This window comes from Cibotium barometz, chromosome 44 (assembly GCF_041138505.1).
Source record: "Cibotium barometz isolate CiBa-2024 chromosome 44, ASM4113850v1, whole genome shotgun sequence".
Classification (NCBI taxonomy): Eukaryota; Viridiplantae; Streptophyta; class Polypodiopsida; order Cyatheales; family Cibotiaceae; genus Cibotium; species Cibotium barometz.
This window is the reverse complement of record NC_141089.1, coordinates 19,851,559-19,871,871: the sequence shown is the minus strand read 5'-3', so window position 1 is coordinate 19,871,871 and position 20,313 is coordinate 19,851,559. Positions and strand designations below refer to the sequence as shown.

General features: G+C 45.1%; 1 protein-coding gene across 1 annotated transcript in view; it reads left to right on the top strand.

Annotated features, from left to right (window-relative positions):
* Window positions 1–850: 850 nt before the first annotated feature.
* The window catches only part of LOC147613044 (exportin-2-like), a 33,341-nt gene continuing 13,878 nt past the window's right edge, over window positions 851–20,313 (top strand). Inside the window, exons 1-2 of the mRNA XM_086782340.1 lie at window positions 851–981; window positions 2,107–5,020. Coding sequence (XP_086638466.1) covers window positions 2,127–5,018 — 2,892 coding nt within the window. The 5' untranslated portion in view covers window positions 851–981; window positions 2,107–2,126 and the 3' untranslated portion in view covers window positions 5,019–5,020. The remainder of the gene's footprint in view (window positions 982–2,106; window positions 5,021–20,313) is intronic.

Genomic DNA, 20,313 nt, shown 5'->3' with positions numbered 1-20,313 from the left:
AACTAAGCTGTTCATAGTGTTAAAAAAGTAGTTGTTTGCCATTGTCATGCTGATTTCCAGCATAGCATGCCTATTTGGACATGAATGTGCCAAACTTGATTTTAATTAATGAGCCTCTCTCCTTTTTTTAGAGAGAGATTCACACACCAACGTGGACGGTCCATCCCCCACCCTTATGTGATGATGTTCTAGACTTGTAGCAAACCAAGATTGAACTTGGGGCCTCTTCCTTGGGACTTCAATCTCTCAATCAATTCAACTATGTGGCACAAGTCTAGAACTCAATCTTAACATGACCGCATTGAAAAACTCAATCTTAACATGACCGCATTGAAAAACTCATGGAAATGATGCTGAGAGTGTTCCATTAAAGATTAATGATTTCTATTGCATATTCACACAAAATGATTTGTATTGCATATTCACACAAAATGATTTGTATTGCATTAATTAATGCCACTAATGTAAAACTAAGGTTAAAATAAGCACTCGTCCTCCCCCAACGCTTTCCCCAGCTCTCCTGCCATCCCTCCCTGCGCTCTCCCTCTAGCGCTCCTTTGTCTCTCCCTGCATACTCCCCCCTCAGCTCTCTCGCCTTCTCTGTCTCTTCCTCTCCCTCCCCCCACCCTCGTTCTATCTCATAACCTTCACGCTCCATTTGTACATTTCTCTCACGCGTTACCCTACCATGTCTCCACGCCTACCCTTACGAGGAGATTCTAGAGACTCATAGGCTAATAAGATTTTGTGAAACCTTATAAATGCTAAGGAGCTTCTTGTGTTGTTATTGATTAATGTGAAAAGAACGTTTTGGTGCCTTATTAAATGGTTTGAGAAATTTCAAAAAAATAAGCGGGCCAAATGTGTGTATTTATGCGTCCCACTATTTAAACCTAAAAACCCTGATTCATTCAGTACAGATCGCAGTTTTTCTCTCTGGCCCCAGGGAAGAGGACTGAAGCTCGCCATCGCCTTCGCCAGGTAAAGAAGCTCTTTCCACGTCTGTAGACTGTGTTCCGCTCGCTTCATTCGATCATTGAATGGATATCGCGCTCTCTTATCGGTTTTGAACCTGTGTCGTACATCCAGAGTTTTGAATATTTGTTGTACAATCCGGGGTTTCTTGCAGTCTCTGCTGCCAGGGTCTTGAAACTATGCCTCACCTTTTCTACCATCTCTACCCGAGCTAGGGTTTTGAATCTGCCGCTTTCCTGGTCATCATTGCGGTCTATTCCGAGCTAGAGTTTTGAACCCTATGTGTGCCCTACCTTCTTTACCATCTCTTTGCTAAGTTTTGAATGCATCGCTGATCATATCCTACCTCTTTTCTGCTTTGCTGCCTAGAAATATAAGCTAGGGTACATCATCTGTGCACGCTGTTTTGTTCTAAATCGTGCCGTACAGCACTTTCTCGGGATATCTGCTTCCATCCTAATTTTGATTCATCCAATAGCAGATCCTTCCACTACTCCAAGGTTTACCAGGGCTCAGCTAGGGTCCTAATTCAAGTTAAAGTTGCATGCAGAAATTTATGACTGCCAAGGAAAAAAGTAATTCTGTAGGATTGCCCTCAACTTATTTGTTATGCATCTGCAGCGCCTCTTTGATATTTTTGTGCCATTATTTTTTGACTGTAAACCTAAAAAACTGATATTGTGCCTTGCAAACCCCGAGCTTTATGCTCCTCCAAGGAACCTCTCATGCTGGTTGTAACTTGCTTTTGATAGCCTCTGAATTGTTGGGTTTTTTATCTGATCTTCATCATGTGATATGTATTTAGGATCATGCCAACTGGTTTTTGAATCTGCATCATCTTGCTATAGTTTCTGGACCATCCTATGTGGTTTTTGAGTCCTTGCTATAGTTTTAGGACCGTGCCTCCTGGCTTTTGAATTATTAGTTTGTTTGACACGGTGCTGTGCAAATCCCTCGTTCTAGCTAATCTTTTGTACTTTTTCAAGAAACCTCTTATGTCAGTTCCTTCCAAGATTGTTTATGTCAGGGGTTTTGAATCTGCATCACTTGCTATAGTATTCCACTTAGTTTTTGAATCTTACACATGTTTTCTTTATGTTTTTTTTTTTTTGGGGGGGGGCGGGGGGGCAGTGGTTGAGGCACCATCCACCATGCAGCCATCTGATGAGATGCTTCACACCCTCTCCAACTGCTTCTTGCAAACACTTGCTCCCAATCCAGAGCCAAGAAAATTAGCAGAAACTTACCTGAAGCAAGCGGCAGAGCAGGCTGGTTATGGACTGGCTGTTCTCAGGCTTCTCTCAGAACCATCTGTGGATGACCAAGTCCGACATTCAGCTGCTGTAAACTTCAAGAATCATGTGAAGTACCGATGGGAGCCTGTAGATTCTGCTCTTTTAGCCATTGGGGATGCAGAGAAGGAGCAGATCAAGGCACTCGTTGTTAGAATGATGCTCATTACACCTCCAAAGATACAAAGCCAGCTTAGCGAAGCCTTAGCCATAATCAGTAAGCATGACTTTCCTAAAAAATGGGGAAGTCTTTTACCAGAGCTTGTGACAAGTTTGAAAAATGCTGCAGATTACTCTGTCATCAATGGGGTTCTTCAGACAGTGAACTCTATCTTCAAGCAGTTCAGATACCTGTATAAAAGTGCTGGGCTTTATGTAGATCTGAAGTACTGTCTTGATGAGTTTGCTGCTCCGCTGCTGGACATTTTTGTCAGGACAAGTCAGCTTATAAGCACGCATGCTCAGTCTGCCAACATGCTGAAGCCACTCTTTGAGTGCCAGAGGTTGTGCTGTCGAATCTTTTACTCCCTCAACTACCAGGAGTTGCCGGAGTTTTTTGAGGATAACATGAAACAATGGATGAGTCTGTTCCACGACTATTTGGTTTATGATAACCCTTTGCTAAGGGAAAGTAATGAAGATAAAGAGGGTGTATTAGATCAAGTGAAAGCTGCAATTTGTGAGAACATAAACCTCTACATGGAAAAGAACGAAGAGGAGTTCAAGGATTATCTACCAGGATTTGCTTCTGATATTTGGGGGCTACTTATGAAAGTTTCTCTCTCTCCAAGTCATGATAGGTTGGCCACAACAGCAATCAAGTTCTTGACGACTGTTAGCAAGAGTGTTCATCATACTTTGTTCAATCAACCGGGTGCTCTGAAGCAAATTTGTGAAAGTGTTGTTATTCCAAATGTGCAGCTCAGAGAAGATGATGTAGAGCTTTTTGAGATGAACCAACTAGAGTACATCAGGAGAGACATGGAGGGCAGTGATTTTGATACAAGGAGGCGAGTTGCATGTGAGCTCGTCAAAGGTCTTTTTACTCATTACAGTCAAGAGGTTAATACCATGTTTTCCACATATGTGCGAGGGATGATGGAGAGATATGCAGTGAATCCCTTGGAGAACTGGAAGGAAAAAGACTGTGCATTGTATCTGGTAATTGCTTTGGCACCCAAACAACCCCCAGGTGTTGCAACAGGTTCAAGTTTAGTTGATATTGAGCAGTTCTTTGCTTCTGCTATTCTTCCTGAACTTCAGAGTGAGGATGTGAACTCTCAACCTGTCCTAAAAGCTGACGCCATAAAATTTGTGACAACTTTTCGAATTCAGCTCCCGAAGCAGGTGGCTTTGACATTGATACCTCATTTAGTTAGGTTTCTGGTGTCTGAATCCAATGTTGTGCATTCATATGCAGCTCTTTGTCTCGAGAAGATGTTGATCATAAGGGATGCAAAACAGCTAAGGTTTGGTGCTCAAGATTTCAATCCCTTTATCTCAAATCTTCTCAATAACCTTTTTGGCGCACTTAAGCTGCCAGAATCTCAAGAGAACATCTACGTGATGAAATGCATCATGAGGGTCTTGTGTGTTGCAGACATTACCCAGTATGCATCTGGCTGCCTTGACCAGTTGGTGGCCATTCTTTTGGTTCTGTACAGAAATCCCACCAATCCTACCTTTAATCATTATTTATTTGAGGCAATAGCCGCTCTTGTAAGGAGAAGTTGTGAAAAAAGCTCCGAGCTGCTTGGGAACTTTGAAATCAAGCTTTTTCCAGTTTTCCAAGACATCCTAGCATTAGATGTGGCTGAGTTTGCACCATATGTCTTCCAGATTCTGGCTCAGCTCATTGACACCCATAGTCCACCTCTTCCTGCAACGTACATCAGTATTTTTCCTCACTTGCTGACTCCTATCCTCTGGCAGAGGTCAGCTAATGTGCCTGCACTTGTCCGACTCCTGCAGTCATATCTACAAAGAGCTTCGTATGAAATCATTCAGGCAAGGCAGTTAGAACCAGTGTTGGGTGTTTTTGAAAAGCTCATCAGCTCCAAGAACACTGACCACCATGGGTTCTTTATCTTGAATACGGTTGTTGAGTACCTGGATTATCAAATGATCTCTGGCTATATTGATAGCATATGGAAGCTTTTGTTTGTACGTTTGCAGACTCAGCGGACGGTAAAGTTCATAAAGTCATTGATTGTTTTTATGTCCCTTTTCTGCATAAAATATGGGCACCATGCCCTTGTGGATTCAGTTCAAAAGGTTCAGCCGGACTTGTTTATGAATATTCTTGAGACCTTTTGGATTCCTCACCTTCTTTCTATCATGGGAGACCTTGAAGTCAAACTCTGTGCTGTTGCTTCCACAAAGCTTCTTTGTGAGTCTCCTATTTTACAGACTGATGCTGCTGCTTTAACCTGGGGAAGACTCCTGAATAGTGTGATGACATTACTAGTTCGGCCAGAGGAAGAGAGAGTTGAAGAAGAAGCAGATATCCCAGATCTTGATGAGATGGTTGGTTATGCTGCTGTTTATGCTCAGTTGCATAATGCTGGAAAGAAAGAGGATGATCCAGTCAAGGAAATACGGGATGCAAAGGAATTTCTAGTGAGCTCCTTGGCAAGAGCAGCGGCAAATATCCCTGGAAAATTTCCCATTCTTATTCAGCAGAATGTGGAGCCAGCCAATCAAGCAGGATTAGCACAATTTTGCATCACATACAGAATTGCTATAGCTTAGCTGTAAGAGATTCTACTCTTTATCTCTATGTGTTCGTTTCCAATTTTCCGATGTGTTCATGTGCTGTATGTTAGCTGTAAGAAATTCTATCCTTTTTCTATATGTAATGGTTTCTAATTTGCAACACAAAAAGACACGCATGCACGTGTGTGTGTGTGTGAGAGAGAGAGAGAGAGAGAGAGAGAGAGAGAGAGAGAGTTTATTAACATATACAAAAGACCCAATGGGTCTATGAGACCAACATGTTTTACAAAAGTTCCATGAGTAGGTTGTGATCTTGGAAACAAAAAAGTATTGAGAATTAAATGAAATGAAAAGAAGACTGGTGGGAGTGGCAAGGCCTTGAAGTTGTAAAAGCACAAATCAAGAACTTTGACTATTATTATTAATATTTAATAAAAAGACAAAAGCATTACTTTTTGGCAAAAAGCAAGGCTTTTCCAAGTATAAAAGAAGCATGAGCCTCTCTTGAGCATCAAGTTGAAGAAGAACCTCTTTATCGCGTTGCCATCTTCATCCACGCGTGGAGATTATCTTCTTCATCATCATCTATGAACCAAATCATGGAGTTTTTTTATCACTACCCGTTGATTTCAGAGTGTCTCTAGCAACTGCAATACCATGTCACCATCTTTCCATGCGATTGTATGGATTGTACGGACAGAAAATTCCTAAAATCCTAAAACTGTTCAAAAAACCTTAAAAATTGCTTTTTGGAGGTTTTTATCGCTCGAAAACCATTAAAACAGACTTTATATCAGTTTTCTTGCCAGAAAGAGCTTCTCTAGGGTTTTCCTCATCGACAAGGCTATAGGAATTGTGGAGATTATTCATGGGATGAGCGAGTGGATTTAGAGCTTGGACATGGAACTTGGACATGGAAGCTTGAACTTGAGCATAGACATGAAGAAGTTGGATATAGAGCTTGGGCATGAAGCTTCGACATGAACATGGAACACAAAGCTTAGATTTTGGGCTGGGATTTGGACTTGGACTTGGACTTGGATTTGGATTCATTGGACTTGGGATCCATTGGATTTGGATATTGGATCTGGTACTAGCCTCGTGAGAGATACTTGTGGGTCATCCCCATGGTGTGCTCGGCATTAGAGATCTTGTGCGTCGACATCGACATCGACTTGGATATCCTACATCGGCATATTTGTTTGTTTTGTATTCATTGATTATATTGTTCCTGGCTAGCGTGCCCGTGGATTGTTCTTGAATAAATTCTTGAAAGGGGGCGGGACTTGTTTCCCACTCAATGTGGTGTAGTGTGCAAGATCCCCATTCTCTTTTCTCTCTCCTCTCTCTCTTTATATTTTTATCTCTTGGATACGTGGTTGAGTCTATCATGGCACGCCTCGTTGGGCTTACAAAACCCTAATCCTAACCCTAAAATCAAGCAGCCCAAACCCTAAAATTGGGTGTAGCAAGTATTGAATGGAAGAGCAAGAGAGAATGCCTTATCAAATTCAGTCCCAAACTCCCCATTTTTGCTGATTAATGTCGGGCTAGCCATATAGCCATATGTAGAAAACTCTTGAACAAAGGCAAGACAGCATGCAATCCCTCAATACAGAGGCTTACCTCTTCAGTCGGCACCCTTTCATGGATAGGCATCCCTCCAATGAGTAGTCGCATTCCTTTGTGGATTTTTCTCCAGCCGGTTGCCTTTGGAGAAAGCGCATGTTAATTTGCTTTTTAAATTAAAAAAAAAAAAAAGCAAACAACTATATAAGAAACACCTAAAGGGTGTGCCTCTAAGGTTCTACGTGCCATGTATTCAAACAACAACAAAAAAAACATAAACAAAAATCCCCTTTACGGGCTCTCTCACGATTCAACGCCAACTGTCCATATACGTGCAGTTTTTAGCCTTCGCCTACACACGAATTCAGTGTACCAGCTTGCAGCCGCCTCTCTTCTCCACGAATTTAGCACGCCTCAGCTCCCTTCATCGTTTGCTTCCTGCTGTTGTCCACTACCTTTGCTTGGACCAACCGCTTGTTGCAGTTGCAGATTTTTGTTGGATTGCCGGCCACCATCTCCTTGGTGCTTCTTCTACAGCAACAACATTATTTATGCTAATCTTCTTCAGGTGTGATTTTTCCATTTTCTTGGGTATTAAAATCTCACCTAATGTGGCGCATTAGAATATTGGAAACCTGTCACTTCATTCTTTTGTGTGCTCTCCACTCATCAGGGATCAATATCACTTTTGACGGGTTTAAGAGCACCTCCCAAATCACGTGAACACACATTACCCTCTTCTCCGACGGCCCATGGAAAAGGAAACCCATGAATTCAGTTATTTACAAGATACACCCTCACAGTCCATAGTGTCCTCTTCTCCATCGGTCTCTGTCCTTGTTCCAGTGAGTGTGTCCCCCTCTTTACAGCTCACTCATTACCGTGTTCAGATAGCCAGGGTGATCCGTGTTTTTACTTCTGCACAGGATCTGGATCATTACTGTTTTACACTCAAGCGTCATCCTTATATAGGCACTATCCTTTCTGAGTGCAGCATCATTTTTCATGAATATTGCACCTATTCTAAGAACGTTTATCCATCTTCGTTCATGGTGCGCCCTTATACACGAGATTATACACCTTTGATACCAGTAGTTGCCCCTATCCCTGTATCTTCTTCTCCAGTAGAGCAGACTCGTACGAGTCCAGTCCTAGAGGATCGCTCTCATTATACTGGGTGGTCCATAGCTTCTTCACCCGCACGTAGCCTCTCCTCACAGGATTTACAGATGTCGCACCCTCTAGCCAATGGTTCTTACTAGAGCCTGGCGGCGTCATCAGTAGCAAAAACCCCTAGAGTCTCGTCACCCTGCAGTCTCCACATCAGCATCTTCTCTCATGGCTGAACTTGTTGACACATCGGCTCCTCCAAAATGGTAGCAAGCTTTGCAGCAACTTCAACAGCAGTTCCAACAACAACTCCAGGAGTCCATGGCATCCTTGGCTTCACAGATCCAATAGCTCCACACGGATCGCCACTCCCACACGAGTTCAGTACCAACAGCAGATGTTTCAGCAACAGTATCAACAGATGAAGATGTCATTCCTTTCGAGGTAGAAGGTGATGACCTTAAAACTCTGTATCATCTTTTACAAGCGAGTAAAACAAAGAAATTGAAAATTAAATCCCCTGAATCTTATGGTGGTCAACGCAATAAGTGCATCTTAGACTAATGGCTCTACAAACTATGGCTATACTTTGAAACCATGACACTTTCTGATTTCAAAAAGGTGATTTTTGCTGTATCTCTCCTCAAAGACACTGTTTTATTGTGGTGGCAACGACAACAACACGCCGGAAAATCGGTTACAACGTGGAAAAAATTCAAGCGGGTTCTCCGTAAGCAGTTCATACTTGCCAATGCAAATTTTCAAGCCCGTATTCGTTTACGCCATTTGGACCAAAATGGTTCCTTGGCCTCTTAATGTTGGGTGTTGGACTCACACACACTCACACACACAAATCTGCACATTAGGGTTAGGTGCAGGGTAGAGAAGCTCACACACAGAAATGAGAGAGAGAGAGAGAGAGAGCCAAAAGTGTGGTATCCACAAAATGCAAGTCAACCCTTGCATGTGTGCCACATCCATATAATATAGAAGTACAAAATATTATATGTTAGTGTCCTTTCACACTTGATGTCCAAAGGGAAAAACCACATGGGAAAAAAGTGCCCTTGGTTAAGCCCTGTTCACACATAGCACTACCATAAGTGAGCATATGCCTACAAATCTCCCCTGTAGTGGAAGTGTGAACCTATACAAGGTAGCAGATCACTCTCTGTATGAGAGTATGCCCAAAGCTTTGCGGAAAGCTTCAAACTTTTCTCGAGGTAAAGCCTTTGTGAATAGATCTGCAACATTATCCTGTGTAGGGCAATAAGATAAACTGATCTCCCCTGCATGTAGCCTCTCTCTGACATAGTGATAATGAATCTCTATGTATTTGGTACGTGCATGAAATACTGGATTTCGTGCCACGGCCATAGCACTCTGGCTATCAGTGAGAATGGTGGTGGGTGTTTGCTGACACTCACGAAGATCAGCCAATAGTCTCCTCAACCATACACAATCTACTGTAGCTGTAAAGATTGCCCTGTACTCAGCCTCACAAGTAGATGTAGCAACAGTGGGTTGCTTTTTACTCAACCAAGATATGCATGAACTGCCAAGAAAAAAACAATTCCCACTGGTGGATTGTCTGGTATCATAATCACCAGCCCAATCTGAATCATTGTATGCATAAAGCTGCAAGCTGCCCCCCGGGATAGAACAAACCAAGATCCGGGTACCCTTAAGATAACGAAAAATGCGTTTGACTGCTTGCCAATGCTTTGTGCCTGGGCTGTGCATGTCTTTGCTCAACAAAGACACCCCAAAAGATATGTCTGGCCTCGTGTTACACAAGTAAATGAGGCATCCTACTGCCTGGCCGTAAATGCCGGCCTCAAAAGGCTCTCCAATATCATGCATAGTAAGCCATACACCTGGTTCTACTGGAGTAGAAATGGGCTTACATTCATCCATGTGAAACCTTTTTAGCAAACTTTTTATGTACTTAGTTTGCTGCATAACAATGCCATCATTTGTATGCATAAACTGTATGCCGAGATAGTAGTGTAAAGGCCCCAAATCTGACATATCAAATTCAGCTTTCAAATCAGCTTTGAAATCTGAAATTTGTGCTTTGCTTGTATCTGTAATGAGCATCTCATCTACATACAAGATGACTGAGAGAATATCGACATCGGTTTTCTTCACATACAATGTGCTTTCAGCTGGACTATTCTCATAACCTTGGTTGGTTAGATGAGCATGTATCTTATCATACCAAGCTCTTGGAGCTTGCTTTAACCCATACAATGCTTTGTGCAACTTGCATACTTTATGTTCCTCACCAGGAACTACATGTTAGAAGTCATCTCCTGTCTATTTGTATACACCAGGGCCTCTGTTGTGGGTGTGCCCGCCCGTATATCATTTTTCCACACTCCCCGTATTTTTTTCCTATTTTTTTTTCATTTTTCCTAGTGGTGGAAGGACTTCCAGATGATGCCAGGAGCACCCTATTGCTGGCCAATTGGATCTACATCAGTCGTGGGCTTTAGGGCTGCTGGCCGACTTGTTTTGATCAGGCGTGGGCATCAGATTGCTGGCCGACTGCATTTATGCAGTCGTGGGTCTTTTCTCCAGTCGTGGGCACTCTCTGCTGCTGGCCGACTGCCCTCTAGGAGTTGTATATATTGCCCCTCAGCCCCCACCACTTTCTCATTGAGTATTTTCGGGATCTTGTGTATAGAGAAGAGTTTACACACCTATCTCTCTGTGTTTCTTGTGCTGATTATTTTTTGCAGTCTACTTGCTCTTGTCTACCCAAGTTTGGTTATCATTTCCGCTGCATATTCTGACATGGTATCAGAGCCCTAGGCTATAGGAGATCTTGGGCGTTTTTCTGAGCAAGAGGGGGAGCAACAGGTTGCTGATTGGTGGACTGTTTCGGGCTGAACGGGAAGAGAAGGTGCAAGAGGAAGGCGGGCAAAGATGTTGGACAGCCACTTGCAGATTTTCAGATTTTTTTCCCACCGACCCACCCTTTCAGGTTACTCTCCGCGATGGCAGATTTACTAGAGATGGCTGAGAAGCACGTGAAGATTCCGACTCTCCCCACGTTCCCAGTGGATCGTCAGTTGGACGGGTCCAATTACAGCATCTGGAAGGTCATGATGGAGTCAGTTTTGGAGTCATATGACCTTGCTGATTTTATTATCATAGGGGTGCCACGACCGGAGGCTGAGGAAGGGGAGTTATTATCGACGAGGAAGGACCGAGAGGCACAGGCACACATGTGGGATCGTGTCAACGCCAGGGTCCGGTCGTTTATTATCCTCAATTGCACACCACAGGTGGTCAACCATGTGAAGCACATGACGCTAGCGAGGGACATATGGGAGCATTTGGCTTCTTTGTATAACAGGGTGTCACCCATGAAGCGGATATCCTTGGAAGTGCAGATGCGGGTTATGAACCCTGCAAAGATGCGGGAACACATTAACAAGCTGCAGGCCCTTCAGCAGGAAGTCCTTCAAGCTGGGAAAGAGATATCATCCGAAGATATGGCCATCACGTTACTTTCCCACTTGCCTGGTCAGTATTCTGCTTTCTATTCCTCGTTGATCACGAGTGGCAGGCTCAGTACCATTACTTGGGAGGAGCTTGTGCCAATGGTCTTGGACCAGGAGGAACGTTTCACGAACCCTCCTCACGACGGAGGTTCGGAGGCCTTAACTGGCCAACGGTCGAAAGGCCGTAATACCAACAAGGGCAAAGGGAAGGCTTCACCGGAGAAGTCTTCTGAGAAGAAGCCTGATCCAGAACGAGAGAAGCTGAAGGCCGAAAGATCGTGTAATGATTGTGGCGAGAAAGGCCACTACTGGAGGAAGTGCCCTAAGCTGTCATGTGCATCAGCAATGCCATGGACCTTCTCAGGGCTAGATCCAAAAGAGGCAAACAGATAAAGATTATGAACCAGTAGAACCAGAAGGTAGGAGCTTCAGGTGACTCATCTGAGGTGGACATGGAGCAAAGCATGATCAGATGGCTGTCGGCTGCAGTGCAGTGGATGCTGGCTGCCAGAGGAGCTGTCGGCTTATGTCAGCAGAGGGGTGGGCAGCATGCGCATCAAAGACAAGGACCAGCAGCAGTCGGGCAGGGCAAAAAGGGGATTGTTTGGACATGGAACTGGCCGACCAGCAGTCGGCCAGCATAAAGTGTCAAAAGTCCCATATAAATAGGGCTCCTTGCTCCCTTGTTTTATTCATTCAACCCACTAGGGGTTTGAGTCAGTAGGATCCTAGTCTAGGGCAGATTTTAGGTGTGTTATCACCTTTTCAAGAGGGCAGCCAAGGGCTGCAAAGATATGTACCTTTTTGTACCATAGTATATACTGAAATTCCAGCAGTTCTCACTCTCTCTCTCTACTCTCTCTCTACTTGCGTTTTTGCATCAGATGGTGCATTTTTGCATCAGAAGGTTTCCAAAAGTGTTTAGGGCTGAAAGAAGACTCCCTAGAGCTTCCGCGCGTTACATTGGTATCAGAGCATCAGGCTCAGCAAAGCTAAACGCTGATTCAGTCCCAGATGATGGTGTACAGGTCCAAGGTACAGGAAAGTACACGAATTCGAAGCCCAAGGCGAGGAGCACAAAGCGGGAAGAACTCCCAGGAGGTTTGTTGGTGGTGTTCCACAGTGCCAAAGGTTTGCCAGGGATGGATGATGACAGAGGGACTTCGGAACAGGATTGGGATGATGACAGTCATCCAAGAGCAGGTTGGATTCCCGTCATCAAGTTTAGCAGGGGGGGATGTCATGTGCATCAGCAATGCCATGGACCTTCTCAGGGCTAGATCCAGAAGAGGCAAACAGATAAAGATTATGAACCAGTAGAACCAGAAGGTAGGAGCTTCAGGTGACTCATCTGAGGTGGACATGGAGCAAAGCATGATCAGATGGCTGTTGGCTGCAGTGCAGTGGATGCTGGCTGCCAGAGGAGCTGTCGGCTTATGTCAGCAGAGGGGTGGGCAGCATGCGCATCAAAGACAAGGACCAGCTGGCAGCAGCAGTCGGGCAGGGCAAAAAGGGGATTGTTTGGACATGGAACTGGCCGACCAGCAGTCGGCCAGCATAAAGTGTCAAAAGTCCCATATAAATAGGGCTCCTGGCTCCTTGTTTTATTCATTCAACCCACTAGGGGTTTGAGTCAGTAGGATCCTAGTCTAGGGCAGATTTTAGGTGTGTTATCACCTTTTCAAGAGGGCAGCCAAGGGCTGCAAAGATATGTACCTTTTTGTACCATAGTATATACTGAAATTCCAGCACTTCTCACTCTCTCTCTCTACTCTCTCTCCACCTGCGTTTTTGCATTAGATGGTGCGTTTTTGCATCAGAAGGTTTCCAAAAGTATTTAGGGCTGAAAGAAGACTCCCCAGAGCTTCCGCGCGTTACATAAGCGGACAGGGAAGAGTGCTGATTCCCCAGCCTCAGCTGCGAAGACTCCGGCATTTGTGCACTTAGAGATGGTGGACTCCGATGCTTCATCATCTTCTAGCGAGGAGGCAGTTGGCTTCACCGCGAAGGATACTCGGGAATGGATTCTCAACAGTGGTGCTTCCAGGCACATGACTCCATCCTGTGACTTCTTTCTGGATCTGAAACGACAGTCAGGTCGTATCTTTATTGGCGATAACTTCACTATTCCGATACATAGTGAGGGCCGGATGGAGATTATCCCCGACGGCAAGGGGAGCAAGCATGCTTTCCGTGTTCTTTATGTCCTTGCTTTGGGTTTTCATCTTCTGTCAGTGCATGAGGTATGCAAGATTGGCTTTCGGGTGGAATTTGAGGAGCATTCAGTTGCTCTAAGGGACCGTGAGACAGGCAAAGTTGTTTGGAAAGGCGGTGTGGAGAATGGCATCTACAAGCTCTCTGCACTCTCCTCATTGACAGACTCTCAGGTCGGAGATTTGTGGCACTTTCGTTTTGGCCACTTAAATGTGGATGATTTGCGGCGTGCCTTCCGGGACCAGATGGTTGTTGGCTTGCCAGATGTTGGAAATAGGCAAGGACGCTGCAGTTCTTGCATACGTGGTAAGCAGCACAGGGAATCCTTTCCGAAGCAGGCTTCCAGGCGGGCTTCGAAACCATTGGAGTTGATTCACATTGACTTGTGTGGACCACAGCAGATATCATCCTTGGGAGAATCTCTCTACTTCATGCTGCTTGTTGATGATTGTACCAGATTCACGTGGGTCTACTTTCTTTCCTAGAAGGACCAAGCTTTTGCTCGGTTCAAGGATTGGCACGTGATGGTGGAGAAAGAGTCTAGATTTCAGGTCAAGACTCTCAAGGCTGACAAAGGAGGTGAATTCTCCTCGACTGTATTTTTTCGGTTTTGTGCAGATCATGGCATCAAGAGGGAATTGGCCAATACCGGATCGCCTTCGGAGAATGGAGTTGTTGAACGCAAGAACAGGACTGTGGTGGAGATGGCGAGGACCATGCTGGAGCATCGTGATCTTTCTCGTCCACTTTGGGTGAGGCTGTGGCAACAGCTGTCCATACCATTAACCGCTCTCCGACGACTTTGGGGCATATTTTGGCAGGAAACCCGATGTCTCGCACTTCCGTGTCTTTGGGAGTGACGCGTATGTACATATTCCGAAGAAGCAGAGGGGGAAGCTTGACTCCAAGCCCTGCAAGTTGGTATTTGTGGGGTATAACTCTCTTTCCAAGGGATACAGGTTGTATGATCCAGAGAGGAACGAGATTGTTGTCAGTCGGGATGTGGTCTTTGACGAGCATGTTCCAGCATCCACTGTCGAGGAGCCGCCACTTCTTGGAGATCCAAAGGAGTCTGATGATGATTCCCAGTCTACTACTCCAGTTGATCCACCTCAGTCATCACAGGAGGTTGAGCCCGCAGCTGGAGTTGAGCCCCCGCGACCACAGGAGGCTCCACGATCTGTTCGAGTACCTAGGTGGTTGTTAGACACCCTTCGGGAGTCAGGTGTCACGGAGCTACCCTCCGAGTGGACCACAGAGGCCGGCCCTCGAAGATCACATCGAGTCCGAGATAAAAACAACACGGCGGAGCTTCTTCAGGTGAACTATGCTCTGATGTCTCGTATCATGCGGAATAAAGAGCCCACTTCCGTAAAGGAAGCCCTTTCACAGGATACTTGGAGGGAAGCCATGCAGGTGGAACTTGATGCCATCGAGAAGAACAACACTTGGGAGTTGGTACCAAGGCCGTCGAAGCGGTCCGTTATTGGTGTCAAATGGGTCTTTAAGACCAAGTACGCGGCTGATGGGTCGGTGGACAAACACAAAGCCAGGCTCGTGGCTAAAGGTTATGCTCAGCGGCCAGGCATCGACTACGAGGATACCTTTGCACCGACAGTGCGGATGACCACGATTCGGACCGTTCTTGCCCTTGCTTCTTCTCAGAGGTGGCCCGTGTACCAGATGGATGTAAAATCTACGTTCCTCAATGGTGACCTGCAGGAGGAGGTGTACGTTGAGCAGCCTCCAGGCTTTATTGTTCCAGGATCGGAAGGGTTGGTTTACAGGTTACGTAAGGCCTTGTATGGTCTTAAGCAGGCTCCCAGGGCTTGGAATCAGAAGATTGGTTCCTTCTTTATTCGGACTGGATTTCAGAGATCGGTTGCAGATCCGAACCTGTATCTCTTTCGGGAACGCGGCATGGTCACACTTATCATCCTTTATGTGGACGATCTCATTCTCACCAGCGGTCATGTGGAGCACATTGGAGTGACGAAGGCTGCCTTGTCAAAGGAGTTTGAGATGACCGATTTAGGCTTACTCCACTTCTTCTTGGGATTGAAGATCTGGCAGACCTAGAGGGGGTTTTTCGTCTCTCAGTAGCAGTATGTTCATGAGTTGCTTGAGGCCTTTGGGATGGAGAACTGCAAGCCTATTACTTCGCCGATGGACCCGAACACAAATTTAACCCTTACAGATCCTTGTGAGCTAGTTGATGCCTCGCAGTATCGGAAGTTGGTTGGTTCATTGATCTGGTTGCTGAACACCAGATTGGACTTGAGCTTCTCCGTGGGGCTGTTGAGCTCTTTTATGCAGACGCCATTGAAGACTCATTGGGACGCAGGAATGTGGATCTTGCGGTATCTGCAGAGTACGAAGGATTTGGGACTCTTTTACACAGGAGGGAATGGAGTCAAGCTCCAAGGTTGGAGTGACTCAGATTGGGGAGGAGATCCAGACACGAGGAGATCTACTTCAGGATACACTTTTACCCTCGGCTCAGGAGCAGTTTCTTGGAGGAGCAAGGAGCAGCCAACTATTGCCCTTTCTTCGACAGAGGCAGAGTATCGGGCTGCTTGTGGTGCTGCTTGTGAGGTTGTATGGCTGCAGAGGCTGCTAGGCGAGATTGGGTTTCCACAGAGGGAGCCCACAGTCATCCAGTGCGATAACCAGAGTTGTATAGCTATTGCTCGGAACCCGGTTTTCCATGCCCGGACCAAGCATATAGAGATACAATATCACTTTGTACGTGAGAAGATCTTGGCGGGTGACATCTTGCTACTTTATTGTTCGACGGAGGACAATGCGGCGGACCTCTTCACGAAGTCTCTACCTCAGGCTACGCTCAGGCGGCACTCCAGCTCCCTTGGGTTGGTTTCACAGCCAGGAGCTAAGAGGGGGTGTTAGAAGTCATCTCCTGTCTATTTGTATACACCAGGGCCTCTGTTGTGGGTGTGCCCGCCCGTATATCATTTTTCCACACTCCCCGTATTTTTTTCCTATTTTTTTCCATTTTTCCTAGTGGTGGGAGCATAGTTTTTTCCATACGGGACCATACGGCAAACGCATACGTGTACGGAAGTATGATTGGAGTACGGTTCAGCCCCTGGGGCTGAACCATACGTGACCCTAATTTCCATGAAAAAAGACAAGAAAATATACAATTTAATTTGCACACATTTAAACTTCAGAGACACTTTAGTACTTCCAAATTCCAATTTCCAAGTTCAAACTTCCAAGTTCCAACTGGTTACTGATGTTCAAAGTTCAAAGTTCAACTTCAAAGTTCAAACAGTTCAACATGAATTTTGAAATAGTAGCTACAGCCTACTAGCTACAACAAAAAGATGATAGGCCGACGTCGAGTGTCAGACCAACCATCACACACAATGCTGCAACCATATTTTTTCCACTTCTCTTGAAGGTCTAGCAACTCCTGCTCTATGCAAACCACTTCATTATTTAACTCCGTAGTACGCAAAGCTCTGTATGTTGGAGGCTTAAAGGTAGGTCCAACTTTCCCAATCGCCTGAACCATGTCCAAAAAATAAGGACTCCTCACCTTCCAATGAGGAATGTCCTTTGCAAAGAAAAAACGACGGAGAGCAATGTATGCATCTTTTCTTGCCTGTGACTCCCATGCTGCAGCCAAAGCTCCCTTGGACACCTTTTGTTTCTTTTGCAAAGGCTGACCTGATGATGCACTTGCACTTGCAGCCCCCAAATCAACAAATTCTGCCCCCTCTGCATCAATATTTACATAACTAGCAGCCCCCAAATCAGCCACCTTTGCATCAACCATTGCTTTCAAATCAATCACCTCCGCCTTTGCATGCAACCTTCGGCAAGCATCTCTGACATTTTGGGGTGGATTGGTACACTTGTCAACCCCCAAGCTTGACAACCCAAGCATGTGCGCCCTTATACGGACCGTAGGAGGTGGAGGCTGTGGCTGCAGCTTGCAAGGCTGCAACTTCAATTGTCGAGAGCGGCACCTTTGTCGAGAAGCGCACCCACAGATGACAGCGACACGACGTACGACTCCAGCCAGAATTGTTTAACACAACTTTATCGGGCACGCCGTTTTTTTCCCCAAAAAAGGCCACGTCTGAAACTGTTTTCCATACGCGTATGATATCCAACGTATCATACGTCTGGAATCTTCAATCGGACGCGTCCGGTTCCAACTATGGGTGGGAGGGCTGCCAGATGATGCCAGGAGCATCCTATTGCTGGCCGACTGGATCTACATCAGTCGTGGGCTTCAGGGCTGCTGGCCGACTTGTTTTGATCAGGCGTGGGCATCAGATTGCTGGCCGACTGCATTTATGCAGTCGTGGGTCTTTTCTCCAGTCGTGGGCACTCTTTGCTGCTGGCCGACTGCCCTCTAGGAGTTGTATATATTGCCCCTCAGCCCCCACCACTTTCTCATTCAGTATTTCCGGGATCTTGTGTATAGAGAAGAGTTTACACACCTATCTCTCTGTGTTTCTTGTGCTGATTATTTTCTGCAGTCTACTTGCTCTTGTCTACCCAAGTTTGGTTATCTCTTGTCTACCCAAGTTTGGTTATCATTTCCGCTGCATATTCTGACACTACAAAACCAATGGGCTGATTTACATATACTTCCTCCTGTAAATCCCCATTTAAGAATGCAGTTTTGATATCCAATTGATGCACTTTCCATCCTTTATGGGCAGCCAATGCAATCACAGATCTTATTGTGGTCATTCTCGAAGTAGGAGCAAAAGTCTCTTCATAATCTATTCCCTTTTTCTGGGAGTAGCCTTTAGCCACAAGTCTTGCTTTGTACCTGTCAATAGTACCATCAGACTTTCTTTTGACTTTGTACACCCACTTTGTTCCAATTACATGCTTGCCTTTAGGCAATTCCACAAGATCCCATGTATTATTCTTCATGATAGAAGAAATTTCAGCTTGCATAGCTTGCAACCAATGCTCATTCTCATGTGCTTCTTCATAAGAAGAAGGCTCTTCTGAATCAAAGAGACCACCCATTGCGAATGCAGACTCCCCACGATGTACATTCAAAACATGGCTGGAACTAGCCCTTGTTCTACCTGTGAGTGGAGCTGCAAGTTTGCTTTCTTGCAAAGTTTTTAGCAACCATCTTGGCACCGACTTGGCTGTGTCTATGGCTGTTTGCTCTTCCCTGACAAGATCTTCCACTTCCTCCATAGAAGGGGGCTGAATGGCTAGCTGGTCCACATGTTCTACATGTGGATTTTCTTGTGTAGGGGTTGGCTGATCTGAATCCCCCCTAATTGCAATGGGTAAAAGGCCATCAAACATGTCCTGTAAGCCTGTATTATTGCTTTTATACAAGCTGTACATGGGTTGTTCTGAATTTTCAGCAAATACCACATCTCTACTGACAAAAATCCTTCGTGTAGTTGGATTATAAAGACGGTATCCTTTGCTCTCATTGCTGTAGCCCACAAGAATGCATTTAATTGCTTTGTTATCAAGCTTTGTTCGGAGTTGTTCTGGCACATGTGCATATGCCAAACACCCAAATGTACGCATATAATCCACTGTTGGCTTTTGGCTATACCAAGCCTCAAATGGTGTTATGGTTTTCAAAGCTTTTGTTGGACACCTGTTCAACACATGAGTTGCACACATTATAGCTTCCATCCAAAATTTGTGAGGCAACTTTTGTGCTTTCACCATGCATCTTGCCATCTCCATGAGAGATCTATTTTTCCTTTCAGCTACACCATTCTGCTGCGGTGTATAAGGCACAGTACATTGGTGTTTGATGCCCTTCTGAAGCATATAATCCTTGAATGCATTTGACATGTATTCTCCACCTCTATCTGAGCGGAGTGTTTGGACTTTACATGCACACATATTTTCAGCCATTGCTACAAAGTGCCGAAAGCATGTAAACACATCTGCTTTTGCTTTCACCAAGCAAACCTGGAGTAGTCATCAATGAATGTGACAAAGTAAAGATGCCCCCCTATGGATGGTGTCCGCATTGGACCACATACATCACTATGTATGAGTTGTAATTTACTTTCAGCTCTAACAGCTCCATCTCTGGGGAATGGTTTGCTTTGCATCTTTCCCAAAATACACCCCTCACATACATGTCTTGGTGGAGACTCAAGAGGCGGCATATTATCAACCATACGATGCTTCTGCAAAAGCATCAAACTCTGAAAATTCACATGCCCAAAACGAGCATGCCATAGCTCTGTATCATGCATAGCAGGAGTGTGGGTAGCCACTGTATTTGCATCATAAGTGCGCTTGTCATAGTTGTCCAGCTTATACAAGCCTTTGTGTCGTGTTCCAGGAGTGACTATTTTATAACCCTTTGATGGGTCTTTTACTAAACACTTCCCGTCTTCAAATTCAGCCTTTAAACCTTGGTCGTTTATGGCTGAGATGGAGAGCAGATTTTTCTTTATCCCTGGAACATACAATACATTTTTCATACATATATTGGCACCATTGGCTGTAATAGGTATGACATTACCAATTCCTTTTACTGGATATGTGGTATGACTTGCACATGATACAGTGCGGCCTTTTGAAGCATAAACCAAGTGCTGAAATACATCTTTGCATGAAGTGATGTGGCTCGAAGCACCACTATCAAAATACCATGATGCATTCTGTCTATCAGATGCAATGCAAGACATATCAGTGTCTGAAGCACCTGGTGTGTCACTAGTGCATGTGACCAAAAAAGTGTACTCTTCCTGGATTACATTAGCTGATTGTTGTGCTTTGTCGTCAGAAGAGTTTGCTACTGCATTGCCTGCTTCTTTCCTTTTCTCTTTTGCAATCCGCTTCCTACATTCACTGATGTAGTGTCCAGGCTTATGGCAGTAGTGACATTTGTCCTTCTTTTTGGGCTTGTTTGCATCCCCTTTGTCAGACTTTTCACCACT